The sequence below is a fragment of the Pelodiscus sinensis genome, chromosome 4 (assembly GCF_052426305.1).
Source record: "Pelodiscus sinensis isolate ZL-2025 chromosome 4, ASM5242630v1, whole genome shotgun sequence".
Lineage (NCBI taxonomy): Eukaryota > Metazoa > Chordata > Testudines > Trionychidae > Pelodiscus > Pelodiscus sinensis.
In genome coordinates this window covers 35,385,475-35,403,944 of record NC_143055.1, presented here as the reverse complement: position 1 = coordinate 35,403,944, position 18,470 = coordinate 35,385,475, and the positions used below count along the sequence as shown (strand labels likewise).

Genomic DNA, 18,470 nt, shown 5'->3' with positions numbered 1-18,470 from the left:
GAAAAGGACCTGGGAGTTATAGTGGATGAGAAGCTGGATACGAGTCAACAGTGTGCCCTTGTAGCCAAGAAGGCTAATGGCATATTAGGTTGCATTAAGAGGAGCATTGATAGCAGATCCAGAGATGTCATTATTCCCCTTTATTTGGCTCTGGTGAGGCCGCATCTGGAGTAGTGTGTCCAGTTCTGGGCCCCCCACTACAAAAAGGATGTGGACACATTGGAGAGGGTCCAGCGGAGGACAACCAAAATGATTAGGGGGCTGGAGCATATGACTTATGAGGAGGGGCTGAGGGTGTTGGGTCTGTTTAGTCTGAAGAAGTGAAGAGCGAGGGGGGATTTGATAGCAGCCTTCAACTTCCTGAAGGAAGGTTCCAAAGAGGCTGTTCTCAGTAGTGATGGATGGCAGAACAAGGAGCAAGGGTCTCAAGTTGTGGTGCGAGAGGTCCAGGTTGGATATTAGGAAAAATTATTTCACTAGAAGGGTAGTGAAGCACTGGAATGGGTTACCTCGGGACGTATTGGAGTCTTCATCCCTAGAGGTGTTTAACTGTCAGCTTGACAAAACCCTGGCTAGGTTGATTTAATTGGGATTGGTCCTGCCTAGCGCAGGGGGCTGGACTTGATGACCTTCTGAGGTCTCTTCCAGCTCTATGGTTCTATGATTCTAAGGAATGGGGGAAGAAGTTCACCTTCTTTAGGACACCCCACTAGGGATGTTAGAAAGTAGTCTAGTGAAGTTCTCAACTACTTGCTTCCCCCTCCCTTGCTGCCTCCAGCACCATCTCCCCACCCTGCCTCTATCAATGGCAGCAGTGAGGGGCGATAGGAGCAGCCTCTGCCCACACTGTGCCGAGGCTCACTACAGGCAGTGGCTGCTCCAGTAGCAGCCCCTGTCTGTGGGGGTCCCAGCAGGAAGCTACACCCGACCCTGTCCCATGGTTCAGCTCTGGCCGCCACGAACAAGGGCTGCTGTACTTCACATGAGCTGAGACTGAGCAGTACCAAGTTGCGCCAGTCTAGGAAGCTGTGCCTCTGCATTTTATATGCAGTAAGAGCCCAGCAGCTCTTACTACACATTTAAAATGCAGAGCCGCAGCAGGGCAGCTGCATGATTACTACTTGATTAGTCAACAAGGACTGCTCTGCAGAGCCACAGCAAGGGTGGATCCCGGAGCTGGCTTGAACTGGAACTGCTCAGTCCCAGCTCGTGCCGGCTCCGGGAGCGACCCCAAATTGTATCGACCACAGGATTAGCCAGATAACTGCAATTTAACATCCTTACAACCCACAAGGGTGTAATTTCACATATAAGCTTGCTCTGCTTTTAAAGCATCCTTCTGTAATTTTAATTTTCCTTGAATTAGATGATAAAAAGTGGTACAAAATTTCTATTTATCCTGACACAAAGTTTAGGTGTAAAACTAGACATAGTACTTGTGATAACTAGCATAGCCAGTTTATATTTCAACATCTCAACCATACTGTGCAGTTTGAACACTGTTTCCCTGGAGCGAACCCATGCATTGGAAACTCTGTAAGACATGCAAAAGTGGCAAGGAGTCCTGTGGCACCTTATAGACTAACTCAGTGGTTCCCAATGCGGTGCCTGCGGGCGCCATGGCGCCCGCCGAGGGATTTCTGTGCGCCCACTGAAACATCTGGGCTGGCCCCGCCCCCAGCGCGCGGCACATGCATGGTGCCAGCTCCAGGCGCGGGATGCATAGGCGGCCCCTCCCTGGGCGCGCGACACATGTGCGGTGGCGGCCTGGGGCGCATGGCTCGTGGCCTGCCCCAGGCGTGCGGCCCATGCGCGGTGCCGGACCCTGCCCCGGGCGCGCAGCACATGTGCAGTGCCCACCCCAGGCACATGGCTCATGGGTGGCCCCGCCCCCAGGTGCGCGGCACATGCGTGGCCCCGCCCCCGTGTGCCCAGCACGTGAGTGGCTCTGCCCCCGGGCGCCCGGCCGCCACGCAATGTTGGGGACCACTGGACTAACTGAAGTGTTGGAGCATAAGCTTTCGTGGGCAAAGACGAAGTGGGTCTTTGCCCACGAAAGCTTATGCTGCAATGCTTCAGTTAGTCTATATCAGTGGTCCCCAACGCGGTGCTCGTGGGTGCCATGGCGCCCGCCAGGGCATTTGTGTGAGCCTGCCGACAACCTGGGCCAGCCCCGCCTGCGGCGCACAGGAGGCGCCGGCCCCAGGCACGCGACACGCGCCAGGTGCGCAGCGCTCGGGTGGCCCCAGCCCCGGAGCACATGCGGGTGCACGGCGCTCGAGCGGCACCAGTGCCAGCCCCAGGCGCACAGCTCAGGCGACAGCGCCGGCCCCGGGCCCACAGTACAAGGCGCTCGGGTGGCCCCAGCCCCGGCCCTAGGGCACATGCCGGCGCCGGGTGCAAGGGCATCCCAGTCCTCTGTCGTGCCCCCGGACATGCGGCCCCGCCCCCGGGCGCGAGCGGCCCCCACCTCCCCGGCACCCGGCGTGTGAATGGCCCCACCTCCCGGGTGCCCGGAAGCCTCTAAAGGTTGGGGACCACTGGTCTATAAGGTGCCACAGGACTCCTTGCCGCTTTTGCAGATTCAGACTAACAAGGCTACCCCTCTGATACTCTGTAAGACATTACCCCTGCTCACATGCCTTCCATGTACACACAATGATACAAGTCTGGGCTTTCGAGACTTTGCAATGTCTTGCAACACTGTGAAAGCAGGGGAAACAAACATCCTCAGAATCATATGGGTTGCAGTGGTTTCACATTTAACTTCATGGCACTGGACCATGTTAATTTTCTTACCCTGAACCAAATGTTACTTTTCTTGTAGTAAATTTTTAAACTTTTCAGTGGTTATAAAGAGGACGGGTTTTCTTGTTCCATTACACAAGGCTATTTTTACTTTGAGAGTGTCCACTTTAGCTCTTGACATTGTCCTGGAATGGATACTATAATCTATTCCCTTTGGTCTTTATCATTACCTTTGCTGTGTCTTGTCAGTCAGCAACCCTTGTTCTCGGTCTTCAAGCACTCTCGTAAACTGTATTCTCCAGGTTCACATCACTCGCCTTCATACCCACGTTCAGCTTTTCAGAAGAATTCCTTTTTCTAGGTGTCTCTCACATGGTCCTTGTCCTGTGGCTATTGGCTTTCCTACATTCTGACCACTATATTCCATATCTGGTTATGACACATGACTGAGCCATCTCAATAGTCATTCACCCAACCCATGCATGATGGGGCTACCTCACTTACAGCTCATACAAGGGATGTTAAAAAGCGAGAGATTTTGTAAACAAGTCACTGCTGAATTTTTCAGCAGTTACACATTTACATGTGGGGGTGGTGGCTCCACGGGAGCTGGTGCAACCGGGAAACCTGCTTTTAAGCTGACTCCCAACGAGCACCAACTCCCACAGAGCAACACCATGAGGAGGAGGGGAACTTGCATAAAACCATGAAAATTAACCTATGAGCCCATGTCAACCCCATGGGTGAAATATGGCATGCACATCTATTGGAATGGACTTGAGCAATCATTATGAATTTACTTATATATTAATGGCACACTTCTATACAGAGCTTCTTAGGCAGGCAAGAAAAGGAAAATTAATCAATGTGCAAAAAATAGCAAATCCATATCTCTCTAAGGGTATGTCTACACTGCAAAGTTAATTTGAAATAACAGCCTTTATTTTGAATTAACTTCAATAGTGTCTATACATGCAAACCGCTATTTTGAATTAAATTCGAAATAGCGGAGCACTTACTCCTTATAGAATGAGGTTTACCAAATTTGAATGAACGCCAAATTCGAAATAGCTAATTCGAAATAAGTGCTGTGTAGACACTTAATTCGAATTAACTGGCCTCCAGCCCTTCCCAGTTTCCCCTTGTGGCCACTCTGGGGCCAAACCAGGAAAACTCCTCTCCTCTCCCCCAGTCCTGGAGCCCTTAAAGGGGTGGACTCTGGCCAGATGGCACGTGCCAGAGCCAGGCCTGCCAGCAGTCACAATCCCTCACCCAGTGGATGCACAATGCCATCCAGTGGCAGCCAGGCATCCCCTGCCCAGTCCCCTAGCACCCAGGGGCCATAGACGGTACGCGCCCGCCTGGACTGGTGTGGAGATCATGGATCTCATAGAGGTTTGGGGGGAGGCCCCTAATGTCAATGATCTCTACACCAGGAGGAGGAATGCAGCCACCATGGCCCAGAAAGGCCACAGGCGCACCCAGGAGCAGGTGCGCCTGAAAATGAAAGAGTTGCAGCAGGAGTTCGCTAGGGCCACCAGGGGCAGCGCCACAGGAGGGGCTGACACCTGCCCCTATTTCCCTGCCCTCAACCGCATCCTGGGGGGCAGTATGGTCCGCGCCACCCCATGGGGCAGCGAGCTGGGACCAGAGGGCCCTGACCCAGGCACGGCAGAGGGGCCAGCATGGAGGGTGCCGGGCCAGCAGGACCCCCAAGTTGTCCCGGCACCGAGTCAGCAGGGTCATCAGTGGAGGCCACACCAGGTAAGTGCCATCACTGTCCCCTACGAGTGGGAGAAGGGGGGAGGAAGCAAGGAGAGAGACCAGGGACCATGCACATGGGTCATGCCTCTCACGGATCACGCAGCCCCCTGTGCATGTGCAGGTACGTGCTGTGCCACCCTTGGGCAGGTGGCTCCAGCTGTGTGCTACACAGGGGCCGTGGCCCGATAGCCACACACGTGTGAAGAGACCTGACACAGTCCTGACCCCGGGGCGGGACCCAGCAGGACGCCCTCCCTTTACACGCCCCCTCTACACAGAGGCAGGACACATCTCTGCCCTCCTCTCCCAGCCACACTATACACAGCACAGGGGCATAGGAGTGGTCTTGGGGCAGCTCCCACTCCTGGGGAGAGCCAGACATCCCGACCATGGCCTCTGTGCAAGCATGTCGGCTCTGATGGTGCAGGGCACGGTTGTCCTCACCTTGCACGGGGCGCTGGGCATCATCCACTGCGTCCCCAGGAAGAACTGACCACTCCCCTTCTTTCTTCACAGCCACACCAGCTGCACATGCAGGACACATCACCCTGCCTGGGACATGCTCCCGCACCCGAGGGCTCCTCCGGACTACCAGCACGCGGCAGAGGTACTGGGACCAGCACCTGGGGGCGCTGCAAGCCGTGCATCGCACCATCCAGGCCTGGGTTCAGGAGGACCTGCAACTCCACTGGGAGCAGCTTCCCTAGGTCCATGCCATGTGCTCACACCTTCAGGCCCTGCTGCAGAGCATGCTGCCCCATGCCGCCCCAGCGCCTGCTGCCCCCCCAGCTACTGTTCCTCTTCCCACTCCTGCCCCCTTCCCACCTCTCCCTCCTCCTCAATCACCACACTCCCCACCTTTCCCTCCTCAACCTCCTCCTCAATCTCCACACACCCCACCTCAACCGCCACACTCTCTTCCCCATCCCCCCCAGGGATGCCAAGGCCCCAGCACCCGCACTGCTGGGAGATGTGGCCTGACGAGATCCCCACCCCTGAGCTCCCCCTTCCTCCTCTTGCTTCCCCCTTTCAGCTCCCTCCTCCCAGTTTTCCCCCTCCCCCTTTCTCTCCTCCTATCTCCCACCTCCTTTCCACAGTCTCCCCAAAGTTTCATTCCCCCTCCCCAGTTTTGTTAAATAAAGACAGTTTGTGTTTATGAAAAAACGTGTCTTTTATTTGACATCAGGAAGGGGGGCTAGGGAGGGGTAAGTGAAGGACATGAGGGAGGAATGGAGCACAAGCCCCCGGTGGGGAGGACCAGGGTGGCTCTGAGGGCTCCTAGGGGTGGATGCTCTCCCACAGGGTCTCCTGGATCCTGACAGTCCCCCGATGAACCCCACTGGATGGCAGCCTGCAGCAAATGCAGCAGGACTGATGGCAACGACCCCAGGAGGCGCACTAGCAGCTCTGGCTCCATGTGGCCAAGTGCTGTGGTGTCCCGAGTACGGGCACTCCAAGACAGGACTGCTTTGCTGTCCCTCGTCGAAGTAGACAAGCAAGCAGGGAACTGTCTGTCCGGGGTGGGGGTAGGATCCCTTTAAGCACAGAGCTCAGTTAGCCTCATGCAGCAGCCCCATGCACTAAGTCCTAACCTGATGCCCTGCTGGCACTGGTTCCGGCCAGCCTTAACTGTGGTTCAGGGTTCCCTCAGTGTGGATGCGCTATTTCGAAATAGGTTTTGTGTGTAGATGCGTTATTTCGAATTAACTTAATTCGAATGAACTATTTTGAATGAAGTTAACTCGAATTAACGCTGTAGTGTAGACATACCCTTACTGATTGTGCCTCTCCATCGTAAATGAAAGTATACAATATGGGGTAATAGACATGCTGTTTGAGGTACAAAATCTATTAAACTCTATGGCTGGAACCGCCTGTTCCACCCTAAGCATCTGCCCCTCTAAATTTCTCTTCACAAACCCCACCTTACTTTTAAAAAGAGAGTGAAAAAGACACAAATTGGCTAACAGATTTATCAAGAAAAAATTCTAAAGCTAAACCTAATATGTCTCTAGAGCACAGACAGGAAGTTCATGCTGGTCTGTCCAAATGACTACATACTCATACTGTCCTCTCCCATATCCTTCCTTTCTCCTACCCCACCCAGTTTCATCTCTTTTGCTCTCATTTTAACTTGCCCAGAAAGAACTTACTTTTTTCCATATTTGTAAAGCACAATGTATCTCCATGTTATCACAAGTCTTTATTATCGGATGTGGGAAGAGCTACATATCCATGGTACCATTTTATAACCAGCAAAATTCAGTGTGATTTGTCAATAGCATGATGCTATGCACTAAAAGAGAATTCTAAACACACAGTTGTTCAGATAAGAGCTCAAAATAGCAATTATCTATCGAATACTAGAGAGGTGTTTGAAATTTCAGAGACTTCAAGGCTAGAAAGAATATATGGTTAGATAGTTTGACCTGCCAGGACCATCCCTAGGGGACTGCACACTGCAGGGCTCAGGACAAAGTTAGCCCTGACTGGCTTGGGGTCCTGCTCTGCAGTAGAGTTCCAGGCAAGCAGGCTGGTAGCACCCCTCACATACCTATCTCCCATGCCTATATCTTCTGATTTGCGGAATCCCAGGGACAGCTCTGCCTTCTGCATAACTGGCCAAAGACGTAAGCCAGTGATGCCCACATCTAACCCATCTCTTTTGGAAATACATCTTAAATCTGGATTTGAAGACTCAAAGTGGTGGAGAACTCATTAGATCCCCTCAGTAATCTGTTCTAATGATTTGATTACTCTCACTGTTTAAAAAAATACACCATCTTTCCAGTATGAACTTTGAAGCCTTCAATTTCCAGACACTAGACTTCGTGTTTTGTCTCCGCTTGATAGATTAACGTGTCTTTTACTATCCGACAGCTTCTCCATGTGTACACAATGGTATTCCCCCCAACACCACCAACCCCAAGGACTTAATGCTAAATTTCCTCCTATTATAAATGTTAATTTCAAATCCCTGAAAAATAAGGTTAATACTAGAAATGTTTAAAAGTTTTGGCTATCTATGGTGTAACAGTAATCAAATTAACCTCTCTCATTAAACTGAAGGGAAAGCAGCAATTTGAATATAGGAATGTTTCCTACAAGTGCCACTAGGTATACATAAAGCAAAGCAAACAACTACAACAGAAAGTGTGAAAACAGGAGAAATAGTAATATGCAGACTACAGACAGGTAATCTGAAGACCAGAATCCTTACTGAAAGAGTAGGGATTTTGTTTTGATTTTTAAATACAGAGCTGTTTCTACAAATTAGAAAGAAAATATATTTCAAACCCTTTTACCTTGCCTCTCTTAAAAATAGCCTCATTCAAACCCTATTTATTTTTTAAGTGGCAATGTTGCTTGGTGAAAAACTAAGTTGGTTAATTTCTGTGTAATTACTATTAAGTATTAAATTTTCCACTTCCTAATAAAAAGCTAGTGTGTGTCTTAATTTTGTTTTGACATACTTACTGCCCATTGATGAGGCTTTTTTGGAAGCAGAAATCTTGCAGCATGAAGCAGAATGTAATCTGTCGTTCTGCTGTTTAGTCAAATCCCTTGTACAAAGCCTGACAGCTTTCAACCAAATATAGCACTCTCACAGAGGTTCTACAAACATCAACAGATAAGCTTCCTCACAACAGGAAGTGTTAAAGACAAGAGTTTTGATGTCTACAAAGTCAGTGTGGATAAAAAATTTCATATACACAGTCTACAACAACTTCAATGGGGGTAAAATGACTGACAGACTCAAGTTTAAAAACCATAAACATTTCTATAAATTGAGCTGGGAGCAGCTGACCAGACTTTACAGCTTGCTGCTATCACTGACACACCTACTGATCTATAGGTGATTTTTGTCTACTTTGTTACAATTTTGATGAAACTTCCTTGTACATATTTTTACAAAGATCTTTTCCCCAGTTTTCTACTCAACATGTTAACATCTCAGAAGAAACTGGTTGTGCTGGTAAATATTTGCACAGGTGTATTTTACTCAGTCTCATGTTCGTTCACACACACACACACACACACACAATGGGAGAACAGAAATACTTATTTTTAACCCTTACTGTAGTTACATGTAATAGATTACTAGAACATGCATTTTCAAATTGCTTTGTAAAAGTGACAGCTGCTTAAAGCAAGTTTCACTTCTGTGCAGAGGTTTCACTTCCCCATTCCTGACTGTCATGACCCATCATGCACTGTTCTTTATCATGTATCATTCTGAGTAGGGCCTGTGAATTTTCTTCCCTACTCACTCCAACAGCAAATATAATAGAGCAGCTGACACTTACGGAGAAAATTCTTTGAAATTGTGAATCTTGGAACAATGAAAATTCTTCATTAGTTCCCAGGATGATTAATTCGATTATCTATTAACACAAAGTTCTTCCAATTTTCCATCAACAAATATTTTTGTATTTTCTTTATTCTTCTTCTATATTGCAAGTAGGGATGCAAGTGACTAATCAAGTAGTCCACTATCCAATAAGTAAAAGCTTACCAGAAAGTCGACATTAGGTGACTAGTCACGTCCCTCTCGGCTTGCTGCCTCTATCAAACGGGCAGCAAGAGGGACAGTGAGACAATGGGCTCCCCCCTGCTCCAGCTATGTGGAACAGGATAAGGGGGCAGCTAATAAGCAGGGATAAGCAGGGACTCTTGTACATTGCAAAGGGTGGAACTTGAGCTAGTTCTTACTGACTAACTGAATAGTCAATGGAAATCCCATCAACTATTTGATTAGTTAATTAATCAATATCGAACATCCCTAATCACAAGTACAAACAGAAGTCAAGAACGAATCCCCACAATACAGGAATGCATGCATTTTAGAAGTCTCAATGTGTCATCAGTTATCTGGTTTACAGACCAACCCCTTTCAATGTAATATATTTGAGTTTGTCTATGTCTGTCCAAAAATTCTTTCTGAACAGTAAGAGCTAGGACCACCAAATTTGGTATACAGATTCCTCTTATCACAACTTAAAGCAAGGTAAGCATTTGGTCATGCCAGGAAAATGGGAGGTGCCAGGAATGGAAATGCTTCTCAAAAAACCTACAGAAAAAATAAACTTAAAAACAACAAAAGGTCTTGCTAGCACTTTATAGACTAATAAAACATGTATATGGTGGTATGAGCTTTTGTGGGCACAGCCCACTTCTTCAGACGACCAGGCAGACTTGCCAGGAAAGTGAAAGGGGCTGCCTGGGAATACATTCCTCCATCATCTGAGACTAGCCCAGCTCCAAGCCTTTCCCACCACCTCCCAGATATCCTTTAGGGAGGGAGGTGGGGGTTCATCCCCTCTCTCCTCTCCGCCTCCCCCCAATTCATACAGAAACATTGCTTTGTCAGGGAGAGAGGGGAAGTGCACAGTTTGCTGCATTCCTCACTCTGATTGGGCGGCGCAGGGGGCAGATTAACCTGGACCTGCCCTAGCCAGGGGACATGTATATCTTCCCCAGATGTGCCTGCTAGAGCTGCAGCAGCCATGGAGAGGTGCTTCTCATATGGCTCCAAGCTGCTGCAGTGAGTGCTAGGGTATTCTCTCTCCCTAGTTCAACTTGCATACTGAACTTATTACTCCCACATGACACCTCAGCAATGCTTTTAATGAAGAAAATCAAAAATTAATTGGAGTTAAGGACTCAAGCAATGCCAGGCAAATCTTTTAATTTTAATATAAAATAAAGAACTTTAGCTATATATAATGATTCAAAATAGACTACTACTTCCACCGTACTCTAAGCCTGTGTGAAATCAAGTTCTGGCTTCAGGTACCAAGCATCATGAGAATTCCTTACACAAATAATTAAGAAATGTTTCATAAATGACATTTTAAACGTATCATTTTAAACAAATAAATAATTGTCACGGGCAATTATTAAGGAAAGGAGTATAGGACTGACAGTGAAGACAGGCATAAAGTGGAATGACTTCATTTGTAATGCAGATGTTTATGGTAGATTCCTGGGGCCATTGTCCACTGATGGCATCTTATGCTTTTCCGACATGTCCTAAGAATGCCTCGAAGATATTACAGCAAACACTGTTCTACAGTTGGGTTCTAACACCCAGGGTAAAATTAAGGAGTGGGGGCAGCCCAGAAGTAGATCTCCCATTACACCTGTTCATCAAATCTGTTCTGATTTTGGACTCTTTCCAGCTGCAGAAAAATGGACCAAATAGTGAATAATCCCTATGCCCAACTGTTCAGCTAAGTGTTGAAGAAAAGACGATGAACAGAGACCCAGGACTGGAGACTGTTCATTACTCCTGCTCAAACCCCTTCACAGAGCCAGCAGAAAGGCAGACAACGAAACGGACAACAGCTGGGTAGGAGAAGGTCCTTTTGGTCCACTACAACTGGGTCTTGTTAGCATTCCATGAAGCAAGAGCACAGGTGGCTTCTTTCCCACCCTTATACAAACATGGAAGCAAAGACTCCTTGGGAATTTGATAGCAAACAAAAAGGAAATGTGACATCTTCTCAGACCCTTCTATACAAGGGGTCAGACGACAGTCCACAGGATGAAGCAATTGGAACTGACAGATGAGCAGGAGACTACAATTCCTTACTTCCTAGGATTTACTTCATGAGGAAATAAGTGGGGTAAACAGGAAAGGAAAATACTTGGGTTCTTTGTAAGTTTCTACGCATCAACAACACTTTAGAAACAAAAATCAAATCTTATATTTAACATTTTAGGGCCCAATCAACTGGCTTCACAGCAAGCAGAGTTGAGTCTATTTGCCTAACATGATTCTCCACCCCATTCTAATGCCTTATACTGTATGGACAACATGGCTGTTCCTTTTACTTCCTTTAGAATGTCACAATACTAACGATGGCCTTTAAAACAAGGCTTCATTTTCATAGCATGGCACAGAACTTTTACTTCAAAGCCATTATTTCCTATTTATTTTAAATAAAGACAAAAATACAGAAGGTGGAAAGAACTGAGGCCTCTACCTACCTCATCACTTTCATCTACTTCGATACCACCATCTTTGTCATCATCCATTTGCTTGTGGATTGTGCGGAGAGCTTCCAGACTGAATCGATCCTCTTCAGTAAAGCAGGGTGGACTCAATGAACTGCAAGGATCTGAAGGACGAACAAAGAAATATTAGGTTAGTGTGTTGAAACATCAATTTCCAACAAAGGACGTGCCTCTTCCTCTCTGAGGAAATACAGCACAAGTGACTCCATCTATTTTCCATGTTAAACGAAATATACGCCTTTATAATTTGAATACAGAAATTCTATGTGACTTGACTACATACACCTGAATTTTGGCAGCTTCTTACATGACATTTCTTGCAGGAAAAAAGGAGTGAAGTGAGTGAGTTCCTATAGGGAGGAGAGTGAAAAGAAGAGGAACATACCTCTCTTGGAAAAGAGGGTGGTTTGTTTCCCCTCCACCAGGTCTCCTTTCTTCCTTAACTACACTCACCATCTTCTCCTCTTCCCAACTCTTAGATAGATTATTCCAACAGCCTGTGAACCTGCTGCCTTCTCTTCCTCATCTAATTATCTGCCAGGCAGATAATTTTAATTTTATTTTTAAGTTGAATTCTGTACTTATAGCTTCACATTTTGACCACAAAAGATTACAAGAACAGAAAAACCTGCTCAATATCCATAGAACTTCTGGATGTAGGTTACTCTAGAGAAGCTGCAATGAGAGGAAACCAGACATGGCATAGCAGGCAGAAAACTCAAGTCACTCCATGTACAAAACTTGGGGGCTCCATAAACTCATTTCATGGCTCTACTTTATAGATCATATATTTTAGGTTTTCCCTGTCACTGCTTCAATAGCTGTGTTAAAGGCACAAAGTGCTCTGCTTTCTTTCCGTCAGGCACAGAGATTAAAAACACCTAAATGAAGCCATACCAACAGCCTCTGTTCTAAAAGACCATGTCTCATAGCAATTGGCCATTTATTAGCTAGATATATTGTACTAGGTCAGCGGTGGGCAATACATTTTGACGGAGAGCTACTTCAGAAATTTTTAAGTGGCCCCAGGCTGCCCCGGAAGGGGTGGAGCCTCTTGCAGAAGAGGCAGGGCCAGGACACTTCCGTGCTTCCCCACCCACAGTCCCTGATTGGTCTGGGTGTGGAGGAGCATGCAAACTCTTTTCTTCCCCCCCCCCCCCACCCAAAAGAAACGCCAGCTGTTCGGAACAGCTGGCGGTTCCCTCTAGGTACCCATGCCGCTAGCAGTGGGAGGAGACTTCACATGCTTCCCTATGCTAATCTCCATTCAATTTGGGCCTGGGGAGGGGAAGAACCTGAAGTCTCTCGCTCCCTGCCCCTGCCCCACAAGGAAGCACTGTGCTTAGAGTCAACCGCCATCTGAGCAGCAGCTGTCAGTTGATTAAGTGCTGAGCACCTTGCAGGGCAGGAGGAGACTTTGCATGCTCCCTCCCACCCCCCAGGCCAATCAGGGTTTGGGGGCAGGAGGAGTATGTGAAGTCTCTTCTCACTCTGATAGGAGCCTGCAGCACTTCTATGCACCACACTCTCCTTGCAGGGCAGGGCAGGGCAAGGCAGGGCAGGAGGAGACTTTGTGCACTTCTCACCACCCCCTGGCCCTGATTGGCTTGGGGGTGGGAGGCACGGCAGGGCCTCTGCAGGCCAGATCAACTTGCTTGATGCACCAGATTCAGCCCACAGACGCACCCTTGCTCTAGATCCTTCACAGATATCTATATCAAATGGCAGTTAATATTCCATACATTTAAATGCAGCCATCACTATTTATTTAGCCACCAAAACGTATATAGGAGGAAAAGCATCAGCTTATGGAAAACTATATTCGAATAACAAGTCAGGTGAAACATTCTCCTCCATTATCAAGAATGCAATGAAGTGTTAAGCTGAGTTGATGGTTACTATGGACAGAGCAGCTGGGCAGCTCATTTCTTTCAGCAATACATATGAAAGATGTCAATCCAAACTGGAGCATTATGTGATCATTTTTCACAGTGTGTTTGTTAAATAACTACAAAAGTTTTCATATAGCTACCAAGAAGCCAGGACATGAATGCATGAATGTCAAAAATGATACACAAATACATGCATAAGTGACAACAGTGGAAGAATTAGCTAGTTTTCCAACATCCAAGCTGACTTCTTAATAAATTACAAAATCCTGTATTTCCAAGCTCTATAGCACATCCCATGTACTTGGGATTGAACAATTTACCTTATCAGGTACTTGGGATCAAACAGTTACGTAAGTACCCTCATTTGTAGGTCAGATGTGTCCAGACTGTTCTGCTGTCTACTAATAACTGTTCTAAATGATATTTATGAAATAAAATTGTTATGCAGAACACTTAATGTAATAACTTTCCTTCACATGGAAAGGTTTTGCTACAAATAGTAAGGAAGAGGTTTCCATTCTTGCTCCTGTCCCCCGCCCATCCCCTTCAAAAGCAACTTACACTACAGTGTGTGTTAAACAAGCAACATAGTAGAAAATACATTTTTTCTATATATTTCTGCGAAGACACCTTCACTTTTATCCGTCTCAGATAAAAAAAATCTATTACATCAAATAGATCTATTACATCAAAAAAATTATTTCTGTACTATAACAGCAGTGCAGAAGTGTGTCTGACTGATGGATCTATATTTAATTACACCTGCTTATCTACTTTCACATGTAGAACTAAACCAAGTCTAAACTAATACTGGCCAAAGTTATCAGTTTAAACTCAAAGCATTTTAACTTTTTATTGAAAATATCCAAAAAAAAAATGCCCAATATTTATCTTTTTTTATTCCAGAAAGCTTTAATCTGATCACAAAGTTTTCTTTGCTTAAGTTTAATTAGCTTCTTAATATCTTTGAGAATGTAATGGAGTGCAAATGTCTTTTCAGATATTTGCCTAAAAATGTACTTGAAAAGACATGGCAGCTTTTATTAAAGAGAGAAAAAACAAGATGACCTGTGCCTCATGTCCTCAGCTCTGATCAAGGGAACACTTGATACCTCTCCTCTGATTAAAGAGCAGATGAAGTTTCTGTTTGTTTTGAGAGTGAGGAATATTAAGTCAAACCATGTTTTGGTTGAAATGAAAAGACAGGCTATATTCTGAACAAAATTAGTCTGATCTCAAGGCTCATTTTCATATACTAAAGTTAGAAGTACCATTCCCTGACAGCCCACTTCAGTTTGCATTAGATCGCTCACCTAAACACTATTCTGGACACAGTTAAAAGAATGAGAAGGATTTCCAGATTTGGTTCAGACCTTGTAAAGCCATTCATTTGGAAAAACTGAGTCATCAGGTACAGTTTTGAAAAATTTTTAACATGTACATGGATAAGCTCTACTTTGGTGTTTGCCTGAAAGGCAGAAATTTAACCTCAAATTAATATCAAATGACTTATGGCTAGTAGCTTATCAAACTTCTGCATTTTTTTAAAAAAGATTTCCTTCCTCATTCACCTAAAAACATTGTGAAATGCAATAACATATTGGAAAACTACCTTGGTTTTAAACCTTTCATATCTGGATCCAGAGTGTCAAAGGTAGAATTGTCCGGTTCTAAAATCCTCCATTGCACTCTACTGATAATGCTGGCTATATGTATGGACCAATTTCTCTGACCTACTCCGATACACAGCCATGTTTCTATAACATCATTACTATTAATCTCAAAAATTGTACTAATGTCAAGAATTAAAGCAATGGTGTCAAATATTTTAGGTCAGTGATTTTCAACCTCTGGAACTCAGTGCCCACAGACATAAGATTTTGAAAGGGGTCTACATCTTCACCTAACATTTTTAGGAGGACAGCAAATGGAAAAAGTTTACTACCTAAAACACTGGTTCTTAAACTATAGTCAGTTTGAAATTGAATTTTCCGTTAATATTTGCCATTAACCTTCTGGAATGGCCAGTGAAAACTTAAGTAAAGCTGTACTCAAAGCAATGTGGAGAGCGCACATGTAAATCTGCTCAAAGTTTGCTTTGAGCTTAGGAGCTACCATATAGTTGTGGCATTTCTTGGTGGAGAAAATTTAAAAGGGAGCCTATAGCCCTCCCCAGGGAAAAATTTATCACAATGGAAGATTACATTTTTAAATTATTGCAATTTATGGCTCAATGAGTCAACATACTTGGCTGAAGCCTTTTGAAATGATCCCTCCACCTGCTACAAGTCACGAAGTAACTATGCCTTCTATATCTGAGCCAGTAGGATATGTACCCTACAGCCTACTTCCTATCACAGGGAATTCTTCAGGCACTTAGGACCCTAACAGGCCATTCTCATAGCAGCAGGCCTAGCAATAAATTAAGGGTGTTAATCTAGTATTTGGATTTGTTTCAAGAGGTAGCAGGCAGACTTATGTACACTGAACTAATTTTATTCTTTACAGTAATTTAGGCAGATCTTATTTTTCCAAAAGGTATTCTTTTTGTTAAAGCTAAAGTGAAATCAGGCAGGTAAACATCTATTTCCATTGGAATCTCCCTCTCTCTCTCTCTACTGTTGTACTCTTTTCCTTCCAAAAAGCAACATACTGAACTTCTGTAGCTACAGTATCAATGCAGATTAGACACCAGAAAGACTACAGACAAGACAAGAACCCTTAGAGCCCTTCAGGCCAAAATCTGTCTGCAATTTATTTATTTATTAAAACTGACCATGACATTTCTTCCCTCCTGCTTCAGTTCTGTAGATTGTATCTCAAATACTATAATACATCACTGTCTAAACACTACAATAGCTCCTTCTAGCAATTAAAACGGACTTTTAAAAGACTATGCAAAAACTGAGCAGAAAAATGCTACAGCAGAAAGTGATTCTGAAGACAAAAGAATACAACCTGGAAAGCTCAGATTTTCTGGCACAATACTGGTTATTACATATTACTGAAGAAAGCTAAGCTTTTTTCCTTTTAAACACCCACCATGTGGCACTTGAAACAGTTCTTCAAAGGGGCAATTCAACAAAAATATGTTGTCATGCCCTTCACCTCAAATCCTCACATGATAAAAGAGTGTGAGATTAAAACCTTTACCAAGCGTTTGAAGAAAAAAGAACTGTAATAGGAACTTCACCCACTGCTCCAATAATACAATGTCAAAAGCAACCATTCCTTTATCTAATTATTAGACACTCCCTTATGGCAAGCAGGCTGCAGAAAATAATTTTAACTTGACAACTGTATCACTTAATGACACTTATTTAAATGACAAATTGAAAAAGTCTGTAATACAGCATGTCTTTATTTTAAAACAAAAGGAGCCTGACAGGCATGGAATTCAAGAAAAAAAAAATCACAAATAATTACAGAAATAACTTGCATCTTCCTAATCAAGGTACAATAAGATTCCTTACAGCCATGGTCCTCAACCCGGTGCCCGCGGGCGCCATGGCGCCCGCCGGGCTCTTTACATGCGCCCGCGGAGCAATCTGGGCTGGCAGGTGCCAGCCCCGGGTGCATGGCTAGTCCTGGCCCCGGGGGTGCCGCGCGTGCCCTTGCCAGCTCCGGCCTTGGCCCCGCCCCCGGGGGCACCACGAGTGCCCTGGCCCCAGCCCCGGCCTTGGCCCCGCGGCGCTTACGGCGCGCCGGCCCCGGGCGCGTGGCTATGGGGGGGGGCCCCAGCCCCAGCCCCGTGGCTATGGGGGGGGGCCCGGCCCCGGGCGCGTGGCTATGGGGGGGCCCCGGCCCCGGGCCCGGGGGGGCCCCGGCCCCGGGCGCGTGGCTATGGGGGGGGCCGCCCCCAGGCGGGCAAGTGTCCCCGCCCCCTGGCGCCCGGCGGGCGAACGGCCACGCCCCCTGGTGCCCGCCAACCTGAAAAGGTTGGGGACCACTGCCTTACAGTATGATCAGGAATGGTCAACCACTGTTTTGTGCCCTATTTTCCGTGTATTGTGTATTAAAGACTAAAACTTAGCATGTCCACTATTTTAAATTTAAAATTAATCTCCATTCAGGAATTTCATTAACAAACAAGCAGAATTATGACAGCAAGAGAGACTGAAAGAGGAACAATTGAAAGAGGATTTTTCGAGATACTTTAAACACTTGTTTTTTAATACACAATTCTAAATATCTAATGATCTATTCGATGAACATTCAACATTCTCTCACTCATTCAATATAGTTCCAAGAAAGGGCCCAATTGACATCTGAACCCAAGTAGTAAAGTTAGAGAAGACAATCATTACAGCTTTAGAGAAAACTAAAAATGCCATTTCAATGAACCTTGTATATACAAAACTGATTTCTCGGAATGAAAAGATAAGAATGTTTAATGTCAATATTAAGTTCTCTTCTTTCTCCACGCCATGTAGATCTTTCTGAGGACTTAAACAATAATTGAAGTTAAGTGTATAAATAGTTGCTGAAATTGCATGTATATACGTGGTGAAAATCTAAAGTACACCATTAGCAAAGTCAGGTAGTAAACTGATTTTATTTCACATTTTGTTTAGGAAATAAGTCTTCCTTGGTTAAAATACTGAACTACGCCTTACATAAACTGTGCAGATTAATCTTTCTGACAGATTAGGAATCCAAAGCATGTTAGAAAACCCTGGAGTCTGAAAACGCTTTTGTTCTGCAACCTACCACATAATGCATTAGGGATGTTAACTAATTTTTGGTGTGTAAATATGTAATCACTTGAAATTTTAGCAGGTTGTTCCTCCCACATCTCCCGAACTAAGTCCAAAATCCCACACGTCTGCCTCCCATATGAAAGTTCAAAAGGCGAAAACCCTGTGGAGGCCTGGGGGACCTCCTGGACTGTGAAAATGAGGGGCAGGAGGAGCTGGTCCTAGTGGCGCACATCTGCTAGAACAAATTTGTGGAGCATGGCCTTCAGAGTCCTGTTGAAATGCTCTACTAGTCCATCCATTTGGGAGTGATAGACTGACATTCAGAGTGTTTTGATTTTTAACAAAT

At 45.5% G+C, this 18,470-nt stretch overlaps 1 protein-coding gene across 2 annotated transcripts in view; it reads right to left on the bottom strand.

Moving 5' to 3' along the window:
- The window catches only part of STIM2 (stromal interaction molecule 2), a 134,391-nt gene that overhangs the window by 66,358 nt on the left and 49,563 nt on the right, over window positions 1-18,470 (bottom strand). For both annotated transcript variants that reach the window (XM_075930612.2, XM_075930613.2), the window contains exon 2: window positions 11,506-11,636. In XM_075930612.2, the coding sequence (XP_075786727.1) occupies window positions 11,506-11,636 (131 nt within the window). The remainder of the gene's footprint in view (window positions 1-11,505; window positions 11,637-18,470) is intronic.